The 20,413-nt window shown below is 40.8% G+C and overlaps 3 protein-coding genes across 9 annotated transcripts; 2 read left to right on the forward strand and 1 right to left on the reverse strand.

Moving 5' to 3' along the window:
- The first annotated feature begins 1,435 nt into the window (after nt 1-1,435).
- LOC116200802 (auxin response factor 2B-like) lies at nt 1,436-6,421 on the forward strand. Of its 2 annotated transcripts, none has more exons than XM_031531712.1 (14): nt 1,436-1,667; nt 1,797-1,881; nt 1,963-2,075; nt 2,237-2,332; nt 2,415-2,471; nt 2,576-2,731; nt 2,823-2,907; nt 3,498-3,588; nt 3,788-3,952; nt 4,035-4,154; nt 4,232-4,473; nt 4,553-5,457; nt 5,551-5,741; nt 5,850-6,421. In XM_031531712.1, the coding sequence occupies exons 1-14, from the start codon at nt 1,554-1,556 to the stop codon at nt 5,989-5,991; spliced, it is 2,562 nt and encodes an 853-aa protein (XP_031387572.1). In that variant the 5' UTR covers nt 1,436-1,553; the 3' UTR covers nt 5,992-6,421. The 2 variants fall into 2 exon arrangements, with proteins under 2 accessions (XP_031387572.1, XP_031387573.1); XM_031531713.1 differs by having other exon boundaries at nt 1,437-1,667; nt 4,235-4,473.
- Nucleotides 6,422-12,068: 5,647 nt separating this feature from the next.
- LOC116200804 (protein NEOXANTHIN-DEFICIENT 1) lies at nt 12,069-16,157 on the forward strand. Of its 5 annotated transcripts, XM_031531717.1 has the most exons (12): nt 12,089-12,448; nt 12,914-13,083; nt 13,256-13,364; nt 13,487-13,570; nt 13,674-13,737; nt 13,896-13,942; nt 14,392-14,446; nt 14,539-14,577; nt 14,963-15,125; nt 15,258-15,321; nt 15,452-15,508; nt 15,800-16,157. In XM_031531717.1, exons 3-12 carry the CDS (start codon nt 13,300-13,302, stop codon nt 16,062-16,064), a joined length of 903 nt encoding a protein of 300 aa, XP_031387577.1. In that variant the 5' UTR covers nt 12,089-12,448; nt 12,914-13,083; nt 13,256-13,299; the 3' UTR covers nt 16,065-16,157. The 5 variants fall into 5 exon arrangements, with proteins under 5 accessions (XP_031387581.1, XP_031387577.1, XP_031387580.1 ...); XM_031531721.1 differs by lacking the exon at nt 12,914-13,083 and having other exon boundaries at nt 12,069-12,448; nt 14,984-15,125; XM_031531720.1 differs by lacking the exon at nt 12,914-13,083 and having other exon boundaries at nt 12,089-12,431.
- A 97-nt stretch (nt 16,158-16,254) lies between these two features.
- Nucleotides 16,255-19,316, reverse strand: LOC116200803 (serine carboxypeptidase-like 45). 2 transcript variants are annotated; one of them, XM_031531715.1, is made up of 10 exons: nt 18,902-19,314; nt 18,654-18,755; nt 18,451-18,546; nt 18,032-18,124; nt 17,847-17,926; nt 17,467-17,748; nt 17,258-17,382; nt 17,084-17,176; nt 16,841-16,958; nt 16,255-16,633 (listed from the first exon to the last, which is right to left on the reverse strand). In XM_031531715.1, the coding sequence occupies exons 1-10, from the start codon at nt 19,155-19,157 to the stop codon at nt 16,484-16,486; spliced, it is 1,395 nt and encodes a 464-aa protein (XP_031387575.1). In that variant the 5' UTR covers nt 19,158-19,314; the 3' UTR covers nt 16,255-16,483. The 2 variants fall into 2 exon arrangements, with proteins under 2 accessions (XP_031387575.1, XP_031387574.1); XM_031531714.1 differs by having other exon boundaries at nt 17,258-17,748; nt 18,902-19,316.
- Nucleotides 19,317-20,413: the final 1,097 nt, after the last annotated feature.

The raw sequence follows: 20,413 nt of genomic DNA on the forward strand, positions 1-20,413 counted from the left end.
ACGCTATGAAATGAGGGAGGTTATTTTACAATAACCACAACTAGTTAATTTTCGTGTCCACGGTTTAAATACAAAGGTCATATATTGCGAAAGAACAACTCACGTGCTTGTATATAGACAACAATATGCCCCAATATCTCCCACCCATCACTTTTTCATCTACTCAATGCGTTCTATTGTTGGTTGCCGGTGGACAAGGAGTACAGGTGTTATAAAGTATTGGGCTAATTGCAAAAAGAACCCCAACTTTGCATCCGGGGTGCAATATTCAACTTCAAATTTAACTTTTGGTGATTTTGGTCCCCTAAGGTTTGGAAAAATTGTAATATGCCCCTGAACTTTGATTTCAGCAATTGGCATCCTCATGCTCTCTGAATTTGACAAAACGCGCCCCGAATCTAACTCAATTTGTTACAGCAAAAAGGACGGTCCTTTTTCCTTTTTTAGTCTCCAATGATTTTGTGCCGTGCACGTACCATTAGGTCGCTTTATCAACAAAGAATTTTATATACAAGATTCAGTCACTCAACAATTTATTCTGACAACCATTTAAGTTATATTAATACAAACATATATTCTATGTACAATGAGTTTTTTGTTATCAGTCGTCATGTAAACTCAAAAAATTATTCAAAACGCGATGTAAATATTAGAAGTAGAAAATTAATTCTAAGTATATGATGCATTAAACCAAACAAAAATAATCACGTAAGAAAAGAGATATCGATATTTTTGTATTTGTTCATTTAAAAAAATCAATTGCATAATAATTGTAATTATAGACCGCAACAAGAGTAGGGGAGCCAGAATCTTCCAAAAAGTTCATGTCAAGAGCTTTCTAGGCAACTTTTGTCATGCAAAGAAAGACGAAATTGGATAGCTAGTAACTCATTTATGTTAGGTTTGGCATGCACTAGAGGATTTAAATGCGTTGTACTTATTATACATATTAAGCATGTGACTTTAACAAAATGTCATAAATTTCAAGCAATTTATAGAACACTCCAAGATTTTAATAATTTGCAAAATAAGATCATGAGGCAACTTTAATTTGTTTCTCTTGCGGCCATCCCAACCCTCCTCCAACTAATTGGAGATAGTCATACCGTGTCTCCCTCATCCCAAAGAAGACGCCGCATTCATATCACAAGTATTATAGAACTCCACACCTTGAAACGTCCAATCGTTTTCGCACATGCTAATTATGACGATGAGAATGTTGTTCGGAACAGTTCATGAAAACGTCATGTTTTATTCAATGATTCACAATACGAGCAACCTTTACATCCCAGAGGGACCAATGACCACAAGAAATGCCGTAAAATTAGTTCTATGATGTTGCGGTTATCGTAATTTAAACGGATTTCGAGCAACCGAGGGATAGTAATAACGATCGCGAGGACGCATGACCCGTAGAGCAAGAAGGGGAAGTATGGGGAGTGGAAAGGAAAATGGAGGGGAAGGGCCTGCGTGGAGTGTGAATATTCGACGCTTGGGAAGCGATTAGTGGCAAGTAATTGGCAGGCAGGCAGCAGTGCCCCGTACTGGCCGAAATGGTTACAGAGAAGGAAGAGGAAGAAGAGAGAGGACCCGTCAGACTGTTGCTGCTGCTTCTGCTCCTGCTGCTTCTCGTCCAACCACTGGTTTCCATGGTGCCATACCCTTCCGTAAAGTCGCTGTCTCCTCCATTATCTCTTCTCCCCAAGCCCCAGCACCTGAACTAGCTACCCCCCCACTCTCTCTCTCTCTCTCTCTCTCTCTCTCTCTCTCTCCATTCGCTTCTGCTCTTGGTCTAGGGTTTTCTGGTCGTCGGAGTCCGATCGAACATGGTGTCTCCGGAGGGCTCGATTATGATCAGGGCCGACCGCAGGGAGGAGTCCGGTGAGTCAATTTCTCGAATCTTCTCCGGTCCTGGTTGCAGGAAAGGAAATGGAGGAGTCTTTAATCTTGTTGTTTTTATAGGTTCCGAGGACGCGCTGTACAAGGAGCTGTGGCACGCCTGCGCCGGCCCCCTCGTCACCGTCCCCCGGGCAGGAGAGCTCGTGTACTACTTCCCGCAGGGCCATATCGAGCAGGTGAGTTGATCGTTTTGCCCTCTGTGTCGACTGATTGCTCCCTCTGCGAGCTGTTCCGAGTCGTGAGGCTGGGCCGATTGTGTTAATGTGTTGGCGTGCGCTGTTCGGCTCGTGGACACTGCCGTGCTGATTTGATTGCTTGTTTGATGTCTCGGTGGCAGATAGAGGCGTCCACTAATCAGTCCTCCGATCAGAAAATGCCGGCTTATGATCTTCCCTCGAAAATCCTCTGCCGTGTGATCTGCGTGCTGTTGAAGGTGAATTTCCTCTCTTCGCTGCGAAAGCCTTTGAGATTAGGGTTTTAAGTTGGCTGATCGGGGACCTTCATCTTCTTTGCAGGCCGAGCCGGATACGGATGAGTTGTTTGCTCAAGTGACTCTGCTTCCCGAGCCTAACGTAGGTTCCCTGTTTCAGTTTTCGTGTGAGGTTAGGGTGGTATTGTTAAGAAATGAATTCCTGAATGCCGTGTCTCATTTATTGGTATGGCTGCCATTGGACAGCAAGATGAGAATATGTTGGTGAAAGAATCTGCACTTCCCCCAGCTCCACGTCCCCGTGTTCATTCCTTTTGCAAAACACTCACAGCTTCTGACACGAGCACTCATGGCGGGTTCTCTGTATTGAGACGCCATGCAGATGAATGCCTGCCTCCACTGGTTAGATTTTTCTTTTACCTTCTTCTGCTATTAATGTTCACTCATCAGCAAAATCTTTCGGATGGTATCACTCACTATTGATGTTGAGCAGGATATGTCCAAGCAACCCCCGACTCAGGAGTTGGTGGCCAAGGATTTACATGGAACCGAGTGGCGCTTTCGGCATATCTTCAGAGGTGGCTGGTTTTGATACAATCTTGAATGTTTCCTTGGAATTTCCTGAGTCATGATCCATTAGGCCATTAATCTTTTAATTGATGATCTGGCTTGAAGATTCCCCATGATTATTGGAGGTGTTTTGTTTTGGACATTTTCATTTTAACATAACTGCAATGGTTGTTACTGCGAGTTGTGTGTTCACATGTTTATGGTTTCAGCAACAATTCAGAAGGTTTCATATGTTAGTAGCAAATCTAGAACCTTCTGTTCACTAATGAATATTAATTTCTAAGCCCCCCCATGCTGGCTTGGAGTTTGCATTAATTTTGAAAATCTTGCTTTTACTCTCTTTCTCTTTCTCCTTTTTTTTTTGGTGCAGCTTTTTATTCCTTTATTGAAAAACATTATGATTTATCAGAAGCCATCAGTATTTTCAGGAAATTAACGAAATACGAAATTCAAAATCTTGCAGAGTTCTGGTTATCAATGTTTACTCTGTGTCTCAGTCTTGTTATTGCTTGCTAGACTTATGAACTTGCAATACCTATAGATCTCGTTTAGTCATTAAAATTTGAAATTAGCTAATGTGCGATAATCTGAAATGCAGGTCAACCTAGGAGGCACCTCCTCCAAAGCGGATGGTCTCTATTTGTCAGCTCTAAAAAGCTTGTTGCTGGAGATGCTTTTATTTTTCTCAGGTACTCTCTCTACTTGTCTTTGTCTGGCTGTTGTGGCATACATATGAGTTTCCTCTGTATTATTATAACTGCAGAGAAAATCATGATTTGACCTGTCGCTTCTGATAACTGTGCTTCATTGCTAGCTAAGAAGATTTGAAAATAGCCCGTTTGATTGATTCTTATAAGCATTTCTCTCTGTTGACTTTCAACTTTCTAGGGGCGAAAACGGGGAACTTAGGGTGGGGGTCAGGCGTGCGATGAGGCAACCAAATAATATTCCATCTTCAATCATGCCAAGCCACAGTATGCATATTGGCGTCCTTGCAACAGCATGGCATGCCATTTCAACTGGCACGATGTTCACTGTCTACTATAAACCGAGGTGGGTGCTTAAGCTTCATGTATCAGGTTTCCTTCTTGATAGCACGATTCCAGTTTTTCCTAAATGTATGGGGACCCTACAGGACAAGCCCTGCTGAATTCATCATCCCATTTGACAAATACATGGAGGCTACCAAGGTCAATTATTCGATTGGTATGAGGTTCAAGATGAAGTTTGAAGGTGAAGAAGCTCCAGAGCAGAGGTTTGACTCTGACAAGAGTATATTGCATCCAATTTATATAAGGTGGTCTTCTTATCCTATCACAATCTGTGATTTAGCAGGTTTTCAGGCACAGTTGTTGGAATCGATGATGCTGATCATGTCCGGTGGCCTGGGTCGAAATGGAGATGCCTCAAGGTACGATGGGATGAGATTTCCTCCATTCATCGTCCAGAAAGAGTCTCTCCATGGAATGTAGAGCCAGCCACTGTTGCTCCACAGCCCCCTCCGAGTTCCCGAATGAAAAGGCCCCGTGGAAGCATGGTTCCATCTACCGATTCCTCTGTCCTAGCAAGGGAAGGTAATATGCAATTCTCTTGCACACCTTATTCTGCCTTTTCATTAATCTGAGCCCCTAATAAATTTGTTGTATTTTTCAGGCTCTTCTAGGATCATTGTGGATGACCCGGCAGAAAAAGGCTTTGTGAAGGCCTTGCAAGGTCAAGAAGTCCCAAGCCTGAAGGACATGTTAGCGTTGAATAATGATTCCGAGACTGTCGAGATCCCTAGTGGACGGGCTGCTTTTCAAAGTGATGATCCAATCAATTGTGGTCAGGGGAAACTTAGACCGGAGACCTGGGCTCCTCCAGTAATGCCAGAATCTAGGATGAATTTGATATCAGATTCTCCTACTATGCACACACCTTACCGGGTTTTCCCGCCATTTTCGTACAAGACTGATGATATCATGGCTGACCCCTTGAAGAAACGTGACTCAGCCAGTGAAAGCAAGGGCAACTTGCAAAATCTGCACTCTCTTATGCACTCAAGCCCCTCTCTGAACTTATTGGGATCCAACATGGCAGTACCAGTCGAAGTCGAGAAGAAACAGCCGCAGATTTATGTTCGGTGTGGTACATTTGCTGGGTACAATAGTATTCATGGTCTTGGGAGTGAGCATCGTCCTGGAAATTGGCTCCGTCCCCTCTTGTCACCTAAATTTGCTGAGGATTTGAATCCTCCCAAAACTCGTCAATCAAATTCTCCATTTATGCAGCAATTGCATACTTCTAATGGTGGCGGTGGTTGTAAGCTCTTTGGTATCTCCTTGGATAGCAGCCCAGTTGGAGGGGAAGCGGTTAGAGCACGTGCGCCGCTGCAGCGAGTCAATCTCGATTCGAACGGTTCGCAGAATCCCGAATCTGACCAGCATAAAGAAGTTTCAAAATTTACAGAAGGTGCTAGTACATGTGATGATCCTGGAAAGGCATTCGAATCTCCAGAACAGACTTTCAGAGACACACAGGGCAAGCAGCAGGCCAGCTTTACAAGAAGCTGTGTCAAGGTGATTTATCAACCTTGCAATTCAACTTTCTGCCAAAGGGCACTTTTTTTTTTTTAAAATCTGTGTCTTGATTGGATCTTTCACTGAGCTCAGGTGCACAAGCAAGGGATTGCTGTTGGGAGATCCGTGGACTTGAGCAAGTTCAGTGGCTACAGTGAATTAATAGCAGAGCTGGACAGAATCTTTGAATTTAATGGTGAACTCGTTGTTCCATACAAGAATTGGCTGGTTGTCTTTACGGATGATGAGGGTGATATGATGCTTGTGGGAGATGATCCGTGGCAGTAAGCATTCATATGCCCAACCTGTTCGAATGCAAGCGTTTAGCTGTTTGATCATTTCTCGATTCTCTGATTTTTCGGCTGAGTCACTTTTTTTCTCTGCATTGAAAGGGAATTCTGCGGCATGGTGCGGAAGATCTTTGTCTACACTAAGGAGGAGGTGAAAAGGATGGTTCCACCACACTCAAATCCTGAAATTGAGGAGTATCCACTGAACGGAACGGACTGGGAGGATAACCCTGCAGATCATTAGGACGGAACTCATCCTTCCAACAAGGTTGCGGATCCTTTGAGGAGGTTAATCGGCCAGATTTCCCCTCTTTGAACTATAGTTGTATATTCGATGTTTGATTTAGTTATGAGATCTTGCCCCCCCAGGTTTCTTCTCCTTGAATGAACTGGAGAACAGTGAACCGGGGGAAGCTATTGTAAATGGCCCGGGTAGTGTATTATCGGCAGTAGGATGTCCATACCTGACATGAACCACGTTATAGCAAGCATTATAGCAGTTGGCAGTTCACGTTTTTGTGCGGGATTGTATCCTCCCATGTACATAGCATATGATAAAACATCGTTATTGTTGATCTTTGTCTGGTCTTCTTAGCTCGTAGAAACTTTGCCGGTGTTACGGGATGGAATTTGTATATAATACTCAAATGTGTGCACATGGCATCTCCATTTTTCCTTGGTTAACATTTGGAATCATCTTAAGCCAACGGGGTGATGTATAAATAGATGAAAACATGGGTCGGTTCATTCTACTTCGAATGACAGACATAGATCGTATGCACAGTGAAGATACTCTAGAGAAGTTGAAATTCAGGAACTCCGATAATCGTGCATTTGGAAGTTGCTCTCGTTTATACCATTCTTTAAAATTATAACGTACATCTTGTATTCTTCCCGATGGTAGATAACAGGGTGAGGCCATGTGTTTGGTTAAGACCATGGGGCGGGTGGCTGTGGTGGGATAGCTGGAGGTTGGCCACTATAGGCCATCTCTGGTCATTCATTCGGGGCCAGGAACAGCCTCTAGTCAATCCCGACCTCGATCCGGCCATGGAAGGGTCCATACCAGGCAAGACGTGAAGAGGTCCACCCAGCCCAGGCCAATGGCTGTGACTACTAACTGGAGGTCGGAATGCTGAGATTGAGGTGAGGTCCCACAAACCTCACAAGCCTCAAACCGGCCCGTTGTCTAGGCACCCAAAAGATCCGATCTTGATCCAGGCCTGCGAACTTGACTTATTGAGCTTGAGCTCTAGCCGGAGTTTGAAGCTCAAACGAGCTTGAATATTGAAGCTCATGCTCCACTCAAGATGTGAACGGACAGCTTGAGCTCGAACCCAATGAATTAGACTCGTATGATCATAATACTAATAGTAAGCTACATGAGCCGAGTACCGATGAGCTCGACTCTCTCTTGGCTCTTTCGAGATAGTTGAGATCCCTAGGTTGCTATCGGAAGTAGCGCGGCAAAGAGCAAAGCCGAGCTTCACAAGATAGGAAAGAGATTCCTGTTTTACTCGCCGTGATCCTGACAGTGCTCACAAGAAGGTTCCACTCAATTATTACCAAGTTTTGGGTGAAAACACGATGAGTGTCATATTACTCTGACGATCTTTTGATATATTGTTTGGTCATATGTTGGAAACTTCATAAAGTTAGAGGTGACACGCTCAAATATACAAGAGTTAAAGGATGATTGATTAAATATTCTGCGAGTATTATTCATTACTCTAAATGAATAAGAATAACAATCAATTCAAATATGTATAAGTAGAAGAGTACGTGTATGAGCTCAAATTAAGTGACTAAATAACACTAATCCAATATTTTCTTAATCGGATGAAACTAGTGGGACCTGCTGAACGCGCAACGACATGCGAACACATCCTCTACTCTCCTCTCATTACACGTTTATCGCCTCTCGTCCCCGACATCTATCCAACCCCAAAATAACCTCAACCATCACCATTCGAAGACTGACCATCCGTATGGAGCCACGTCAGCAGACGCGATTGAACCCCGATCGTCGCCGGTGATTGGCGGGGTGTCCCCTCGGTGGAACTGGATAAAAAAATAATAAATAAATGTATAAATAAGGAAAGATTAATAATGGGCCAATGACGCAACACGTGGCCGAAGCCCATCTCATTTTTAAGAATCTCTGGCGAGGAGAGAGATTTCTCTCTCTGCCAGCGTGGCGTCCATCCTCCACCTTTCCCCTCCATTGCCAGCATTTCTATGGAGAGGAAACTTCCTCCCATTGCTCGAGCCCACCATACTTGATTTAAGTTTTAGAAAAAACCATAGGTTCATGCGTCAGCAAGAGTTTAATACCGTCAATTGCTCGATTTGTATAACATTGTTACAATTGAAAAAAAAAAAGTTTACTCTATTGTTATATTTTTTAAAAAAAATTTGTACCAAAGTGTTATTACATACGTAAAAAGATTTTGCACCGATTGTGCAATTCACCTATTATTCTCAAGAAATATCCTATTATCTCTCTAAGATATTTTCTCTTTTAAATTAATTTCATGAAATTGAAGAAAAAAAAGGAAAATACAATCTCAGCGAACTTTAGTTTGCTAGGATCCCCCAACTGATGTGAGTCGGATCGGACAATTAAGAAATAAATCTCTCACAGCGTGAATTTTTTACATTCAAAACGACTTGAACCCGAGATATTATTTAAGCGGAGCAAGCGTTGAACCACTTGAACTAATACACGTTTGGTCGGTAGTTTACTCTAATTTTGATTATTGAATGCGAGAACAAAAGGGAAAATTTATAGACGATAATATATATGTGTTGGCCACTTTGTGTAAATACTATTATCTAATAATTGTATCTCTCTTTCTTGATAAGCTTGTTTATTTCGTTCTCATTGGTTCGGCGACATTGTTTGAGGATCAAACCCTATATTTTATTTTGCAAGTGGCCATAAATAAGCCATACATCTTCCATTGCATCATATTTATGTCCATATGTGCAAAAACTACACATATAGGAAATATGATGAAAGACTTTTCTTTTCTTTCTTGAATGGATAACAAAGCAGTTACCATAAAGAAAATTTATTTCAATTATTCACTTAAACAAATATCTATCCGTAATTTATGTCTTTTAGTCTCATTATCGAGCAGTGTTATCAGAACCGGACCGGATGATGAACTGGAAGGGGTACGGGGTCATGGATTTATGGGTCCAACCGGGGGTTCGATGGGTCGGACCGCTCGTTTATTTAAAATAAAATAAATATTCATATTATTAAAAAATTATGATAATTAAGATAAAAGTATGATGATTTTAAAGAAATATAACAATAGTATAAGAAAGTATCTATATTTAATATTTCTTACTTCAAAATAAATATTTTATTTAATAAGTACTTAAAAGTAGAGTTAAAAGAACAAAAAAGTGGTGGTGGCTTGGTTGGTAGTATGCTAATATGAAAAGCAAGAGGTCATGAGTTCAAATCCTTACACAACCAACCAATTTTTACATTAAATAGGAAACCCATAAAAACCCATAGAACCGGCCGATTTAATGAAATTTTGCTTAAAACCGGCCCATTCAATGGGTCCGACGGTTCAAAGCTGCCATTTCGGTTTTTAGGCGAACCGGACCGGACTTGGTGCCGGTTCCCGGCCGACCGGTCGAACCGGCCGGTCCGGTCCGGTTCTGATAACAATGTTATCGAGTCATATCAGCTTCCCAGTAATATGTTTATCCATAGAATCATATTTAGAAGAAAATTTTAAATAATTCTACTTCAAATGACGTGATGATGAATAATCAATAAGAATTTTTTAATGAAAAATAATTATGACAATTATCCGAGTGATTATGTAATTTGATTGAATTTTTTCACCTCACATGAAGAGGTAGAATTACTTAATAACTTCTCTATATTTAGCAACAAACAACGTAAATAGTTTCCCCATATATATATATATATATATATATATAGTAAACTAGTTTATCTGGACATTTTAGGAAACGAATTATTACATGAAGTTTGAATGAAATTGTTGTTATTTATTTATTTATTTGTCAGACCAGATTCAATCTTTCTCTGTTTGTTTTCATTGGTTGGGCTGAATGAATGGGATCAGATTGAATTTAAATTTGACAGAAACACTCCAACGAATGGTGACGTAAGAGTGGACAATGGTGCAGGCAGGTTGCGTTCAAGTAATCTGATAGGACTAAATTGTCTGCTGTCTTTATAATTTTTGGTGGACTGGGCAGAGCGGCTCTGTTATATATGGAGCCTGGCGGATTCATTCAGATAAAATAATCCCTAATATTGCCTTTTCTAACCGCAAGCAAAAAAAAAAAAAAAAACCAATTACCTTCGATGATGTATATAAATTAATGAGAATCTTACGTAAATTTGTTTCGAGTAAACTGTCAATTTGGTCCTTCAAAGATTTGTCGGCCATTATTTTAGTCCCCGAAAGTTCATTATGTCAAGCTCTCTCTCTCCCACCCTCCCTCCCTCCCTCCCTCTCTGGGTTTCCCTCCCAATCAACCTACCTTTCCTTCTCTCTTTTCTTTTGGTGCTCCTCCTATATATATACCCTTTAATCGCTTTCCAAACGTTTGGGGCTTCTAAGGCATGCCATTGGGTGGTCTGGTTTAAGGGGTTTCCTCCATAGAGTTTCTTCTTTTATTGGTTTCGGGATTGACTTCTCATGAACTTTTTTGTCAAGTTGAGGTTTATTAGGGCATCAAGGCAGATGGAAGCATTTCTGGCAATCTACTGAGAAAGAGAGAGAGAGAGAGAGAGAGAGAGAGAGAGAGAGAGAGAGAGAGAGTTTACTCATTTGTTTTCATCTGAAGTTGAAGGTGACATTGATGCATACTTAGCCCTACTTACTAAAGTTTTGGCGATGATATCGGCAATTTTGTTCCCTTATATGAGCCGCATTCTTCTCAGTAATCACCCATATTATTTCTCTTGTCGGGGCTAGTGGAAAATTGGCAAGACCAACCTTTCACGCGTGAGATTTGATGTAACACATCCCACACTTTCCATTTAATGATCACGGAATTATTTACAACGACCTCTGCTGACACCGAAGTGCATATTCAGTCGGTGAATACGAGGAAAGCTTTGGAAATCAAAGGTCGACGTCGGCCAAGATCAAATTATGGTAGAAGTTCAATCATTTAGAAGATGGAACTGTCCATTTTTACTACTATGGTTAATTTAGAAAAATTTATGATACAAATACTAAAAGTGGCAGTACGATACACTCAAATATTTTTAAAAGTTTAAATAAAATTCCCTCAAAATTTATGAAATTACTAATAACATAAGCAAAGATTTTTAGATATATGTATAATTTACTTCAAATGTAAGTAATTTACTAAAAATTTCAATAATTTATTTCAAAAAATATGTGCAATTTACTTGCAGTTCATCTAATTCGCTTAATTTTAAACTCCTTTAATAAATGATCCCCTTGGACCTTCCCGTTAATTTGTCCTTTAAGTCAAATTGTTGACGGGTGTGCTCCTCCATCCAACTGCATGACGATAATTTCCAACGGCAATTAAACTCTCTTCTCGTTGAATCGATGGTAAGCACTATTCTCATGAATGCATAAACTGCTTTGGATCATAACCCCCTATTATTCTCAACATAAAAGCATACAAAAACTCTCCTTGTGATCCGATCAACCCCGCCATTAACACTCGAATACTAACGGCTAGCACGAATTCAGCTTTGAATCTAGTCACGGTATCATGGCCCCCTTGTCGAGTGCTCATTAAAATATTAAGTTGGAAAAGAAGAGAGATAGCGGATCAAATCCCACAAATTTTCACATGTCTGCGTCATCAAGAATTGCAAGAATATCCAAGTTCGGCTAATGGGGTCACAAACAAATCCTGAAATTGGAAAAAGGGAAAAAAAAAGAAATCTAAAAAAAAACACAACAGAACAAATTTAATGAAAATCTAACCAATGGAAAAGAGAGAAGAGAAGAGAACCGACTCAAATGGCCAGAAAGAGCAGACAGAACCATTGGTTCTGCCTTTCCTTTTTCTTTTTTTTTTAATCACCCGATATTCGAAAGTATAATTGATTCCGAATAAACAGTCGGCTCACGATGAAATAAAGCTCTTCTAGTGTAAATATTCTTGATTCATAATTCTCAAACTCGAAATATTATTTAAAGGGAATAAGAAACAAACTTCGAACTCAAAATATTATTTAAAGGAAACGAGAAGTGTCAGTATTACAACGGAGACAGAGACAGACGAGGTTTCTGGGAACGGTTTGGAGACCCGGAAGGGGTTTGGTTTTTTGGTTTCTTTCCGTTGGCGCCAAACGTATTACAGTGGATAATTATATATATCCAGTCCTATCCAATCGCAAGCCTCCCCTTCCCCTTCCCCCCGTCCCCCCTCTCTCTGTGCTCTCACTGCTGTCTCTTTCTCAGTTTATCTGTATCTGACATTGATGAACTTGAACCCGAAAATTGAACCCGATACTGCAAATCTCAACCAACCCTTTCCGGGTTTTTCTTCCAATCACCAGTATAAATCAAGATTTTGAGAGAGAAGAGAAGACAACCTCTGCAGCTGTAAGCTTCCTTCCTTCCTTCCCTCCCTTCATTCTCCCTCTTCTGGCAGCTTTTGCTCTGTCAAGCCTTTGCCTGCTCAATCAGAAAGGTTGCTCCTTTTGTCGGGTACAAAATCTCTATTTATTTGTACGTAGCTTTTCGAGTACAGCGTGTAATGCTCTGTTTCTGTTTCTTTTTTCAATTTCCCATGCTCCGTCTCTGTATGAATTCCTCTTCACTTAGCAACCTGTTCGTCCCGAGGTTCTAAATGATTGAATACGGGAGTTGGCATTAAGAATTCTTGCTGAGAAAGCACACCGGAAATAATGTCTGGTTTTGTCCATAATTTATTCCCAGTTGGGTTCATTTTCGTTTTCATGGGGTTTAGTTCTTCTTTGGATGCTTAAAAAAGTGGGCAAAGATCGTAACTTTGGCCCATTAATTAAATCAAAGAGGTGTGTTCTTGATGAAGAAAGGGGGGAAGAAAGAAACCCAATTCCAGCACATGTACTTTTTATTATATTTTGGCCATTTTAATATTTATTTTGTCTGACAAGTTGCGGTTAGTGATGGGGTTCGATTGCTTTTCAGCCCCTATTAAAGAATTCCATTCATGGCGGTTTTCACGTACAAGTTCACTGAACTGTGTGCCCTTCGCCCCCTTTTCCTTGGAAGCCTTCTAATCATTTTAAATGAGGATGGGATGGCCCCCAAGTTGAGAGATTCAATGCAATGCACCTATGCATACAATACACAATGCTGTGAGGCAGAATTTCACTTGAACTCTTGTGGCATGTTTCTTCTTTCTACCTCCCTTATTCGAGTGACCGATGTGGGCGCTATGCTTTTACAACTCGTGCCGTGCACCCGATAAGCTCGGCAGATGCCTATCTATCTTTGCTGTGGCTGAAGATGATTTCTTTGTCAATTCAGGAGGGTAAATCTTTGTAAGGCTCGTAGTCCTTTATGGTAGCTAAATGGATAGCGGAGAAACGAAACGGGTGCGGGGATATGGTAAGCCTCCGTGGATATTCAGAGGCAGGCAAGTACTCTAGCAACCATAATTCTCGTGTTTTTTTTTTCTTTTCTTTTTTCATTCATTTTCTTTTGTCGTTCTTCTGTAAATTTTTCATAGGTAAGTGTCTAGTTACTGTCTTGTTTCAGAGCACTGTACCAGCTCCACCTCGTAAAAGCAGAAACAGCACGAGCTTTGATCCCAAAGGAATTCAGACTAGTCGAAGCTTTCGGGTATGTTTTCTGCTGCCTGGTTATCTCAAGCGAGACAAGAAATGGTAAAAGTTTCTATAAGAAGGTTCATTCTTCTGTTTGGTTTAAATTCCTTATTTCACAGGTATACTCTTGGCGGTTTCTTTCTCGCTAGCTATGAAGATAGTCCAGCCGGAGTCTTCGATGAGGTTGGTTTGATGATCTATATATTATATTTTTATGATCGGTTTTGCTCGATATCTGCGGCATCTTGTATTTGTAAATCAATCTGGACGAAAATATCTTTCTCTTTTTCCTCGTTTTCAGTTACTCATTAGTATTTAAATTTTAACCGTTTATTTTGCAGCTGGTGGTGATTGCAGGAACTGTATGGAACCCACCAACATCTTGCGCGTAAGTTTCCGAACCAACCCTGTTCTCCTTCTTATTCAGTATTACGCCGATGAATACAAGGCTTGTTAACATTTTTTGTCGGAAGACTAAATTAATTATAGCACATGCCCCCGCCTTGAGAATGCTTCTGTTGTTTTCTTTTGTTCATAGGAATTGCCTTGTTCAAATATCAAGACTGTATATTGGATTTTTTCAAAAAAAAATTATGTTCATAAATGCTGGAAATTTTTCGGATACTCTTATCTCGAATTAAGGATAGTCTCTCCGTGTCTCTTTCTCTCTGCAACACATACGTTATGTGTACACACACACACACACACACACACCCCAGTTTACATACATATATGGACTCAATAGGCTTGCAAAGTGGTGGTGATTCTTTTAACAGTTTTTAAGTTTGCGAGCTCATAAGGAGGTACTGCTTTTGGTTTGTGTCTCTATATATATAGTTGGGCAGCAAAGGTGCTCGTGAACAGTGACGAAGCTTGCGAACATGGGCGGAAGGTGAGATATCTCCTGACTCTCGAGTTTTTCGTCAGCTTATAACTAGTCGAGTGAGCTAACTGTATGTTTATGCACCAATTTATCCTGCACAGGACGTGGGACTTCCGAGTCAAGTTGCAACCTTTTCAAAGGTGCACTTTCCAAATCATGTTCAACTCTCTTTCACTTTCTGCTTTAAATCGGACATTTTTTTTCTTCAATGATGCTTAGGGAATTACTCTTTCAAGGAAAAAAAAGCATAATATTTGTCAAGCACATTACTGTTTGCTCAAGTTTAGCCACGAAATTTGCTATGTCTTTTTAGTCCCCGAAGAGACCAGTACATGGAAGTTTGGTCTTTGATAATTCTCATTTTGGTGAAAGCTGCTGTTTGTGGACTTCTTCGTGTGTTGTATGATGCCATCTGCTTTAGCCGATACACTGTACTTAAATCTTTCTACCGAGAAAGGGATTAATATTAGTAGCATAAAGGGGATGTACAAATTTGTCCTACAATAAGCTAATTTTTCACGACAGAGACTGACTCCAGCTCCGCAGCAACCTCCCAAGAGAAAGAATCGATTTCTAAGCATACTCGGCTTTGGTGGTGCCAGTGCAACTAACCAGATGGAGGTCTCGGTGTCCGAAATGAATAGTCCAGCAAGTGCAGATCCATGTCATATCAACCTCACAACTTTCGGTAATTTGTTGAATCACATTAGTTTGCTATCTTCACAGCATGTTTGATTGGGTTGAAATGAAATCTCGGCATTTAATCTCCTTTAGTGAGTTGGTTCTTAGTTTGTTCTTGTACGCGGGATTTGCGGTGCAGTGCCTGCTGAGAGAGTCAACAAGTGGAGAGGGCCTGCAGTAAAGCTGTGGCTTCCGAGTTTTAGGTGATCTTCCATTTTTCAAGAAAAAATGAAGAGACAGACATTCATTAACTTGATGCCAACTTTTACAGCAACTGTGTTACATAATTTCTGGTACTTTTTCAGCTGACTGTGTTTTCTCGTGAAATCGCAGTGGTCGGACTAATTACAATCTCAACCTCCTCAAATACAATTGCCAGATCGACTGCAGGTAGTTCTTCCTATTCTCCAGTATCGACCAAAGCGAATGTTGAATTGTATAAGTTGATTCAAATTTCGCTCTCTTTTCGTTGGCATAAATTGAACTCTGCCGTTCTATTGGTGATGTCGGAGTCTCTAGGTGGATTCTTGCACCCACTCATTTGCCTCCGTTGTACTCAACTTTGAATACTGGGCACTGATCATTAACAACATTTATTATAAGGCTTAAGCTTTTTAGCCGATTTGGCCGCGATCTTTGGAAAAATTTTCATTAATTATCTGCTACTGATTTTTGGAACAGAGTCCGAGCAGTCAGTCCACTGAAAGTAACCAAGCTCTCCTCTCACATGGGAGACATCACAAGGGAACAAGAAGATCATGAGTGCAGAAGTTCCGGTGTCGCGGAATCTGGAAGACTGGATTCAATGGAGAATGAGCAGAACCTCAGCTTATCAGTGATGCTGTCCAAGCCCATATTGGCATTGGAGTTCAGTTGCCTGAAGATGCAGGTCGAAGCTCCTGTTGTAATATCCCACTGCACAAAATCCCCTCTGAGATATTCTTAGTTCGATTCTTTCATGTATGTTCTTTTGATACGATATTGCTCTAAATAAGTTGATGCTGAGGCCTTTGTCATCTCGACCGTCTTTCTTAGTTAAGAGTTCGTGTTCATTAGCCTTTCAGCATATCTTACTGCAATTCACTAATTGGTAAAACTAGAAAGTGCATAACAAACTATTTAATTGGACAGAGAACTGTATACACAAATATGGTAGGAAAATTCATAAAATTGAAGCAAAACTTTCTTAATGTTTATTTGTCTTCTTTTCCTCTCGAGAAATTTACAAAATTCTACATGTTTCACAGCCATGGGGTCAAACTCAAAGCTAACAAACCAAAAAACAAAACGAATTCTCTTCAGGGTCAAATCAACATTCGGAGCTTGGACTGACTCATTGTACAGGGAAAGCTGCTCGGAAATGGATCAGAAGGCTTCTGGTAGCGGTTGACCGTGTAAGAAAGCTCGGAAAAGAACAAGTGATCTCTTGGGCTGCGAAAATGGTGCTTCATGGGATGCTCCTCTTATGGTTGCAAATGACAGAACATTCCCATAGACTTGAGTCCAACCACCCACCTGAAAATCAACAATCATAGCAAAAATTTTCATTAACCCATTCAAATTATCAAATGAGAAATGTTCGGATTGACTAAGAATAAAACATGAGATTTTTTGTAAGTCCTCTGTCTCTCTTAAGTCTGGGTTCAATGAGATCAAAACTATCGGATCTACAGAGTTCAGTTTTCGGAATATCAAATGTTCGATTTTCTGTATCTTTCTCACCTGCTGTCCCTCGAACCAAACCCTGTAGGCTGTAGTGGCGTTTAGTCCTAATTCTTCTGCTAACCCGTGAATCAGTGTCCGACTTCCTGTCAGTGGGATGACAGAATCTTGGTCTCCACTGCAATTTGAGGCCATATGTTTATAGGCTGAGGTATTTATGCAGTAAATTGAACGTTTAAACTCAGAGATTTTTGGCAAGCATCGATGGACATCCTATTCCTAAGTGAGGAGTAGCTTTTTCACCTGTAAACTAGTACAGGGATGCCTGCCTTGATGAGCTTGCCCAGTATCATGATTGTCGGTATTTCCATGTCAAGCAACTCATAATCTAGCACACTGCGGACAGCAAAAAATTCATCATCTAGTAGCTGATGAAAAGATCATAGAATGATTATTTGGAAGAGTAATAGTTTTTACTTGCTGCAGACATCCCATCTCCGAACCCCAACAAGCCTCGCATGGAGAGCTCTCTGCACGTCTCGTCGGTTTAGATAATTCACGGTCTCATCCTCAATACAGACATCTATTGCGTCGGTTACTCGCTGAAGAGACACATGCAAACCAACTAAGAACAATCTATTACTAGTGATAACCCAAGCCAAATTAGCTAATAGGATGGGACTTACTTGGGGACTAAGCCGTTTGGACTGAGAATGCAAGGAAGATAAGCAAACATCGAGAGTGACGTCGTAATTATCCACGAACTTGCTGGTCTCTTGAGTCACCAGTCCCATCACCTTGGAGCACACAGGAGAGATTGAGCCTCGGGCATATTCACTCACGTACCGAGAATAGTTACAGACCGAAGTGAACATCCTGTATGTCGAATCCGATATAAGTCCATGGGACCAGAAAAACTCTGCCCGCGAGTTGAAATCTGTTGCGAACTCCAAAACCGGGTTGCCCAGCTGAAATCAAAGTAAAAAGGAATGGAAAATTTCTGTAACATATTTGTCCGGAAGAAAGTCCAGACTTTCCATGAAAAAAACTCATATTGCCAACTCACAGCAATGCCCTTCAAGTTGAATAGCTTCTCCTTCTTGTTTAACAGAAGCATCAGCTCTGCTAACTGGGGCACATAGTGACCTATTCGCCATAATTGGATTCTATATTATTAGATATCTGTCTTGTCAAACAAAGCAAAAGGCATGAAATGTTTGAAGCGGAAACGGGGGGGATTTGACTTATTACCAGCATAGCTCTCTCCTGTGATGAATAGGCTGTTGTTTTTGTACTGAGGGAACTTGACAAACCACCTTTGCAAGAACACCAGATTGTCCCTGGCTATTGAAGAAAGACAGAAGAAGAAGTAGAAGAAGAAGAAGAAGAAGAAGAAGAAGAAGAAGGTCTTCTCAGAAAAAGGGGGAAATTTTGAAAAAGGCAAAGACAATATGTAAACAACTGTGAAGGGTTGCCCACTCTCTTTTGTCACACCAACAAGGAACAAGACAAAGGCACAACTGTAGACACACAGTGCAGCCCATCACTCATCATCATGAAGTGAAAGAAAGGATCTTTCTTAGAACCCAGAAGAAGTTCTTGACTCTAAAAATTGTTCCTTTCTTTGCATTTCACAGAAGTGGAGAAGGAGAGATGAGACAGTTGCGTGCCTGTAATCTTGTCATTGACAGCTTCATAGGAGGAGGTATCTGTTGAATAGGAGAAACCAACCCCAATTGGTGTCTCCAAATACAACATGTTTGCTTCTGCAAAGTGTTTCAACAAACAAAAAAGGACATCCTCATTAATTTTCTGTGAACAGAAAGAGGAAGAAGGACTTTGAGGGGGAAAACATGGTGAGAGCATTAGCAACCTTTGTTCCAGCTGTACTCATTTCTGACCAAAACCTCTCCACTGGGCCTGAATGGTCCATTCTCATTGAATGCTCCAACCCCCAGTGAAGAACAGCCAGGCCCTGCAGCAATTTTTTAAGAACCCCACCAAAACATAATGGTGAGAATGACAAAAACAATATCCGAGGTAGTTAAGTATAGTATAGTATAGTATAGTATAGTATAGTATAGTGAAGTGATGTCAGTTGTCTGTGAAGGGAAGCAGGACCTCCATTGAGCCAGAGAACAAGGGGCTTGGTTGCAGGATCCTGCTCTGCTTCAGCAAAGTAGTAGAACAGAGCCCTCTGCTTCCTCCCATCGACAGCCACATAGCCTGAGTACTGCCCAAACCCGACCGGAGGCTGCCCCGGCAAGCCAACGACCAGGTCGCGCATCCCGGGGAATGATTCGGTCTCGGTGACCGAGCAGAACAGATGGAGCAGAGCCATGGACATTGCCATGGCGGCCCATCTTAGAGCAGGCATTTCCTTGTTGTGTGTTGATGGTGGATGATGAGTACAAAGGAAGTGTTCTGTGAGAGCAAATAACCCACAGACAAACGGACACAGAGGGGTGAGGGCAGAGAGAGAGAGAGAGAGAGAGACCGAGGAGGCGACTTAGGTGATGGGTCTGTGGGTTTGGTGCATTATTTGTATGTAAAGAGCATATCTGTTTCTCCTATGTAATAGTTATAATAATAATAATAATAATAATATGAACTTTGTACCTTTAGAATATTGTACCTCCTTTTCAGTTTTCACTATGGTTGATATAAATCGACAGGGAATTGTGTGATTAGTAGGATTTCAATATTGGCAGGTCAACTGCAACCGTCTATTGTGCCTTGCTGATGTGATTTTTCACGTAGATTTTCCTTCATAGTTAGCATGCAGAATCACTTCGATATTTTCTGATCCTGTAATTTTTATTTTGAGCATTTTGCTTTTGTACTCATTCTCTAAGTAATGATAAAATGCTCATTGCTATCGAGCAAAAAAAAAAAGAAGGGAATATTGAGCTAATAAGAATCGCAAATACAGGCAATTTCTTGTCTACGCCCGGTGTTCGTTCGTTTTTAATAGATAGATAGATGAAGCAAAATATAAGACTAACACGATATGTTTGATCCCGAATTCCGAATGGATTCATCAGTCAATCATACTTCCTCCCGGGCCTCATTTCAGTTGATAGCGCTGTTCACTCGACTTTCGCAAGCGTACCCATGCGATATCTCATTATCCTCGGAATATGTTCATACGATTCACAACAATTATCTGTTATTAATAGCAGACTTAGCAGGAGCTTAAAGAATCCGACCGTGTAGTGTTCTTTTTCCCACGTATGGATGACGTAATAAATTGAGAATGAATGTGAAAAGTGAAAACTAAGATGAGGATGTGTGCTTACATGCTCATGAAGTTGCCTTGTGAATTTGGTTCACGGAAGTTGCAGAGATTCCCCTGCCCTGTTTTTTCGGTTTTTATTGCGTTAAAACCCCCAAAAGAAAACAAAACACTTTCCCGGTTCTTTTTGAGTTTTTCCCCAAGTTATTAAAACTTATTTTTAAACTAGATTTAGTTTAAAAATAACCTCCAATCTAGACTTCTTTGTATAAAATCATTTCAATTCGATCCACATTTTTTAAACTCTTTTAAAAAAACCCTAAAAAAATATAACTAGATAACTATTAAAAAGTATTAGCCGTTTTGCCAATTCGATTAACCGGTTAATCGCGTTTTAA

The sequence above is a fragment of the Punica granatum genome, chromosome 3 (assembly GCF_007655135.1).
Source record: "Punica granatum isolate Tunisia-2019 chromosome 3, ASM765513v2, whole genome shotgun sequence".
In the NCBI taxonomy this organism is placed as follows: Eukaryota; Viridiplantae; Streptophyta; class Magnoliopsida; order Myrtales; family Lythraceae; genus Punica; species Punica granatum.

Excerpts from the sequence above, each read along its gene's own strand:
- LOC116200802 (XM_031531712.1), top strand. The coding sequence starts at position 1,554 with ATGGTTACAGAGAAGGAAGAGGAAGAAGAGAGAGGACCCGTCAGACTG. Across the intron at positions 1,668-1,796 it reads CCATGGTGCCATACCCTTCC|GGTTTTCTGGTCGTCGGAGT; the intron begins GTAAAGTCGCTG and ends CTCTTGGTCTAG. Across the intron at positions 4,474-4,552 it reads CTCTGTCCTAGCAAGGGAAG|GCTCTTCTAGGATCATTGTG; the intron begins GTAATATGCAAT and ends TGTATTTTTCAG.
- LOC116200804 (XM_031531717.1), top strand. The coding sequence starts at position 13,300 with ATGGATAGCGGAGAAACGAAACGGGTGCGGGGATATGGTAAGCCTCCG. Across the intron at positions 13,365-13,486 it reads CCGTGGATATTCAGAGGCAG|AGCACTGTACCAGCTCCACC; the intron begins GCAAGTACTCTA and ends GTCTTGTTTCAG. Across the intron at positions 15,126-15,257 it reads TATCAACCTCACAACTTTCG|TGCCTGCTGAGAGAGTCAAC; the intron begins GTAATTTGTTGA and ends TTTGCGGTGCAG.
- LOC116200803 (XM_031531714.1), bottom strand. The coding sequence starts at position 19,157 with ATGCCTGCTCTAAGATGGGCCGCCATGGCAATGTCCATGGCTCTGCTC. Across the intron at positions 17,177-17,257 it reads AGATGGGATGTCTGCAGCAA|TGTGCTAGATTATGAGTTGC; the intron begins GTAAAAACTATT and ends TGCTGTCCGCAG. Across the intron at positions 16,634-16,840 it reads TTTGGTTCGAGGGACAGCAG|GTGGGTGGTTGGACTCAAGT; the intron begins GTGAGAAAGATA and ends GTTGATTTTCAG.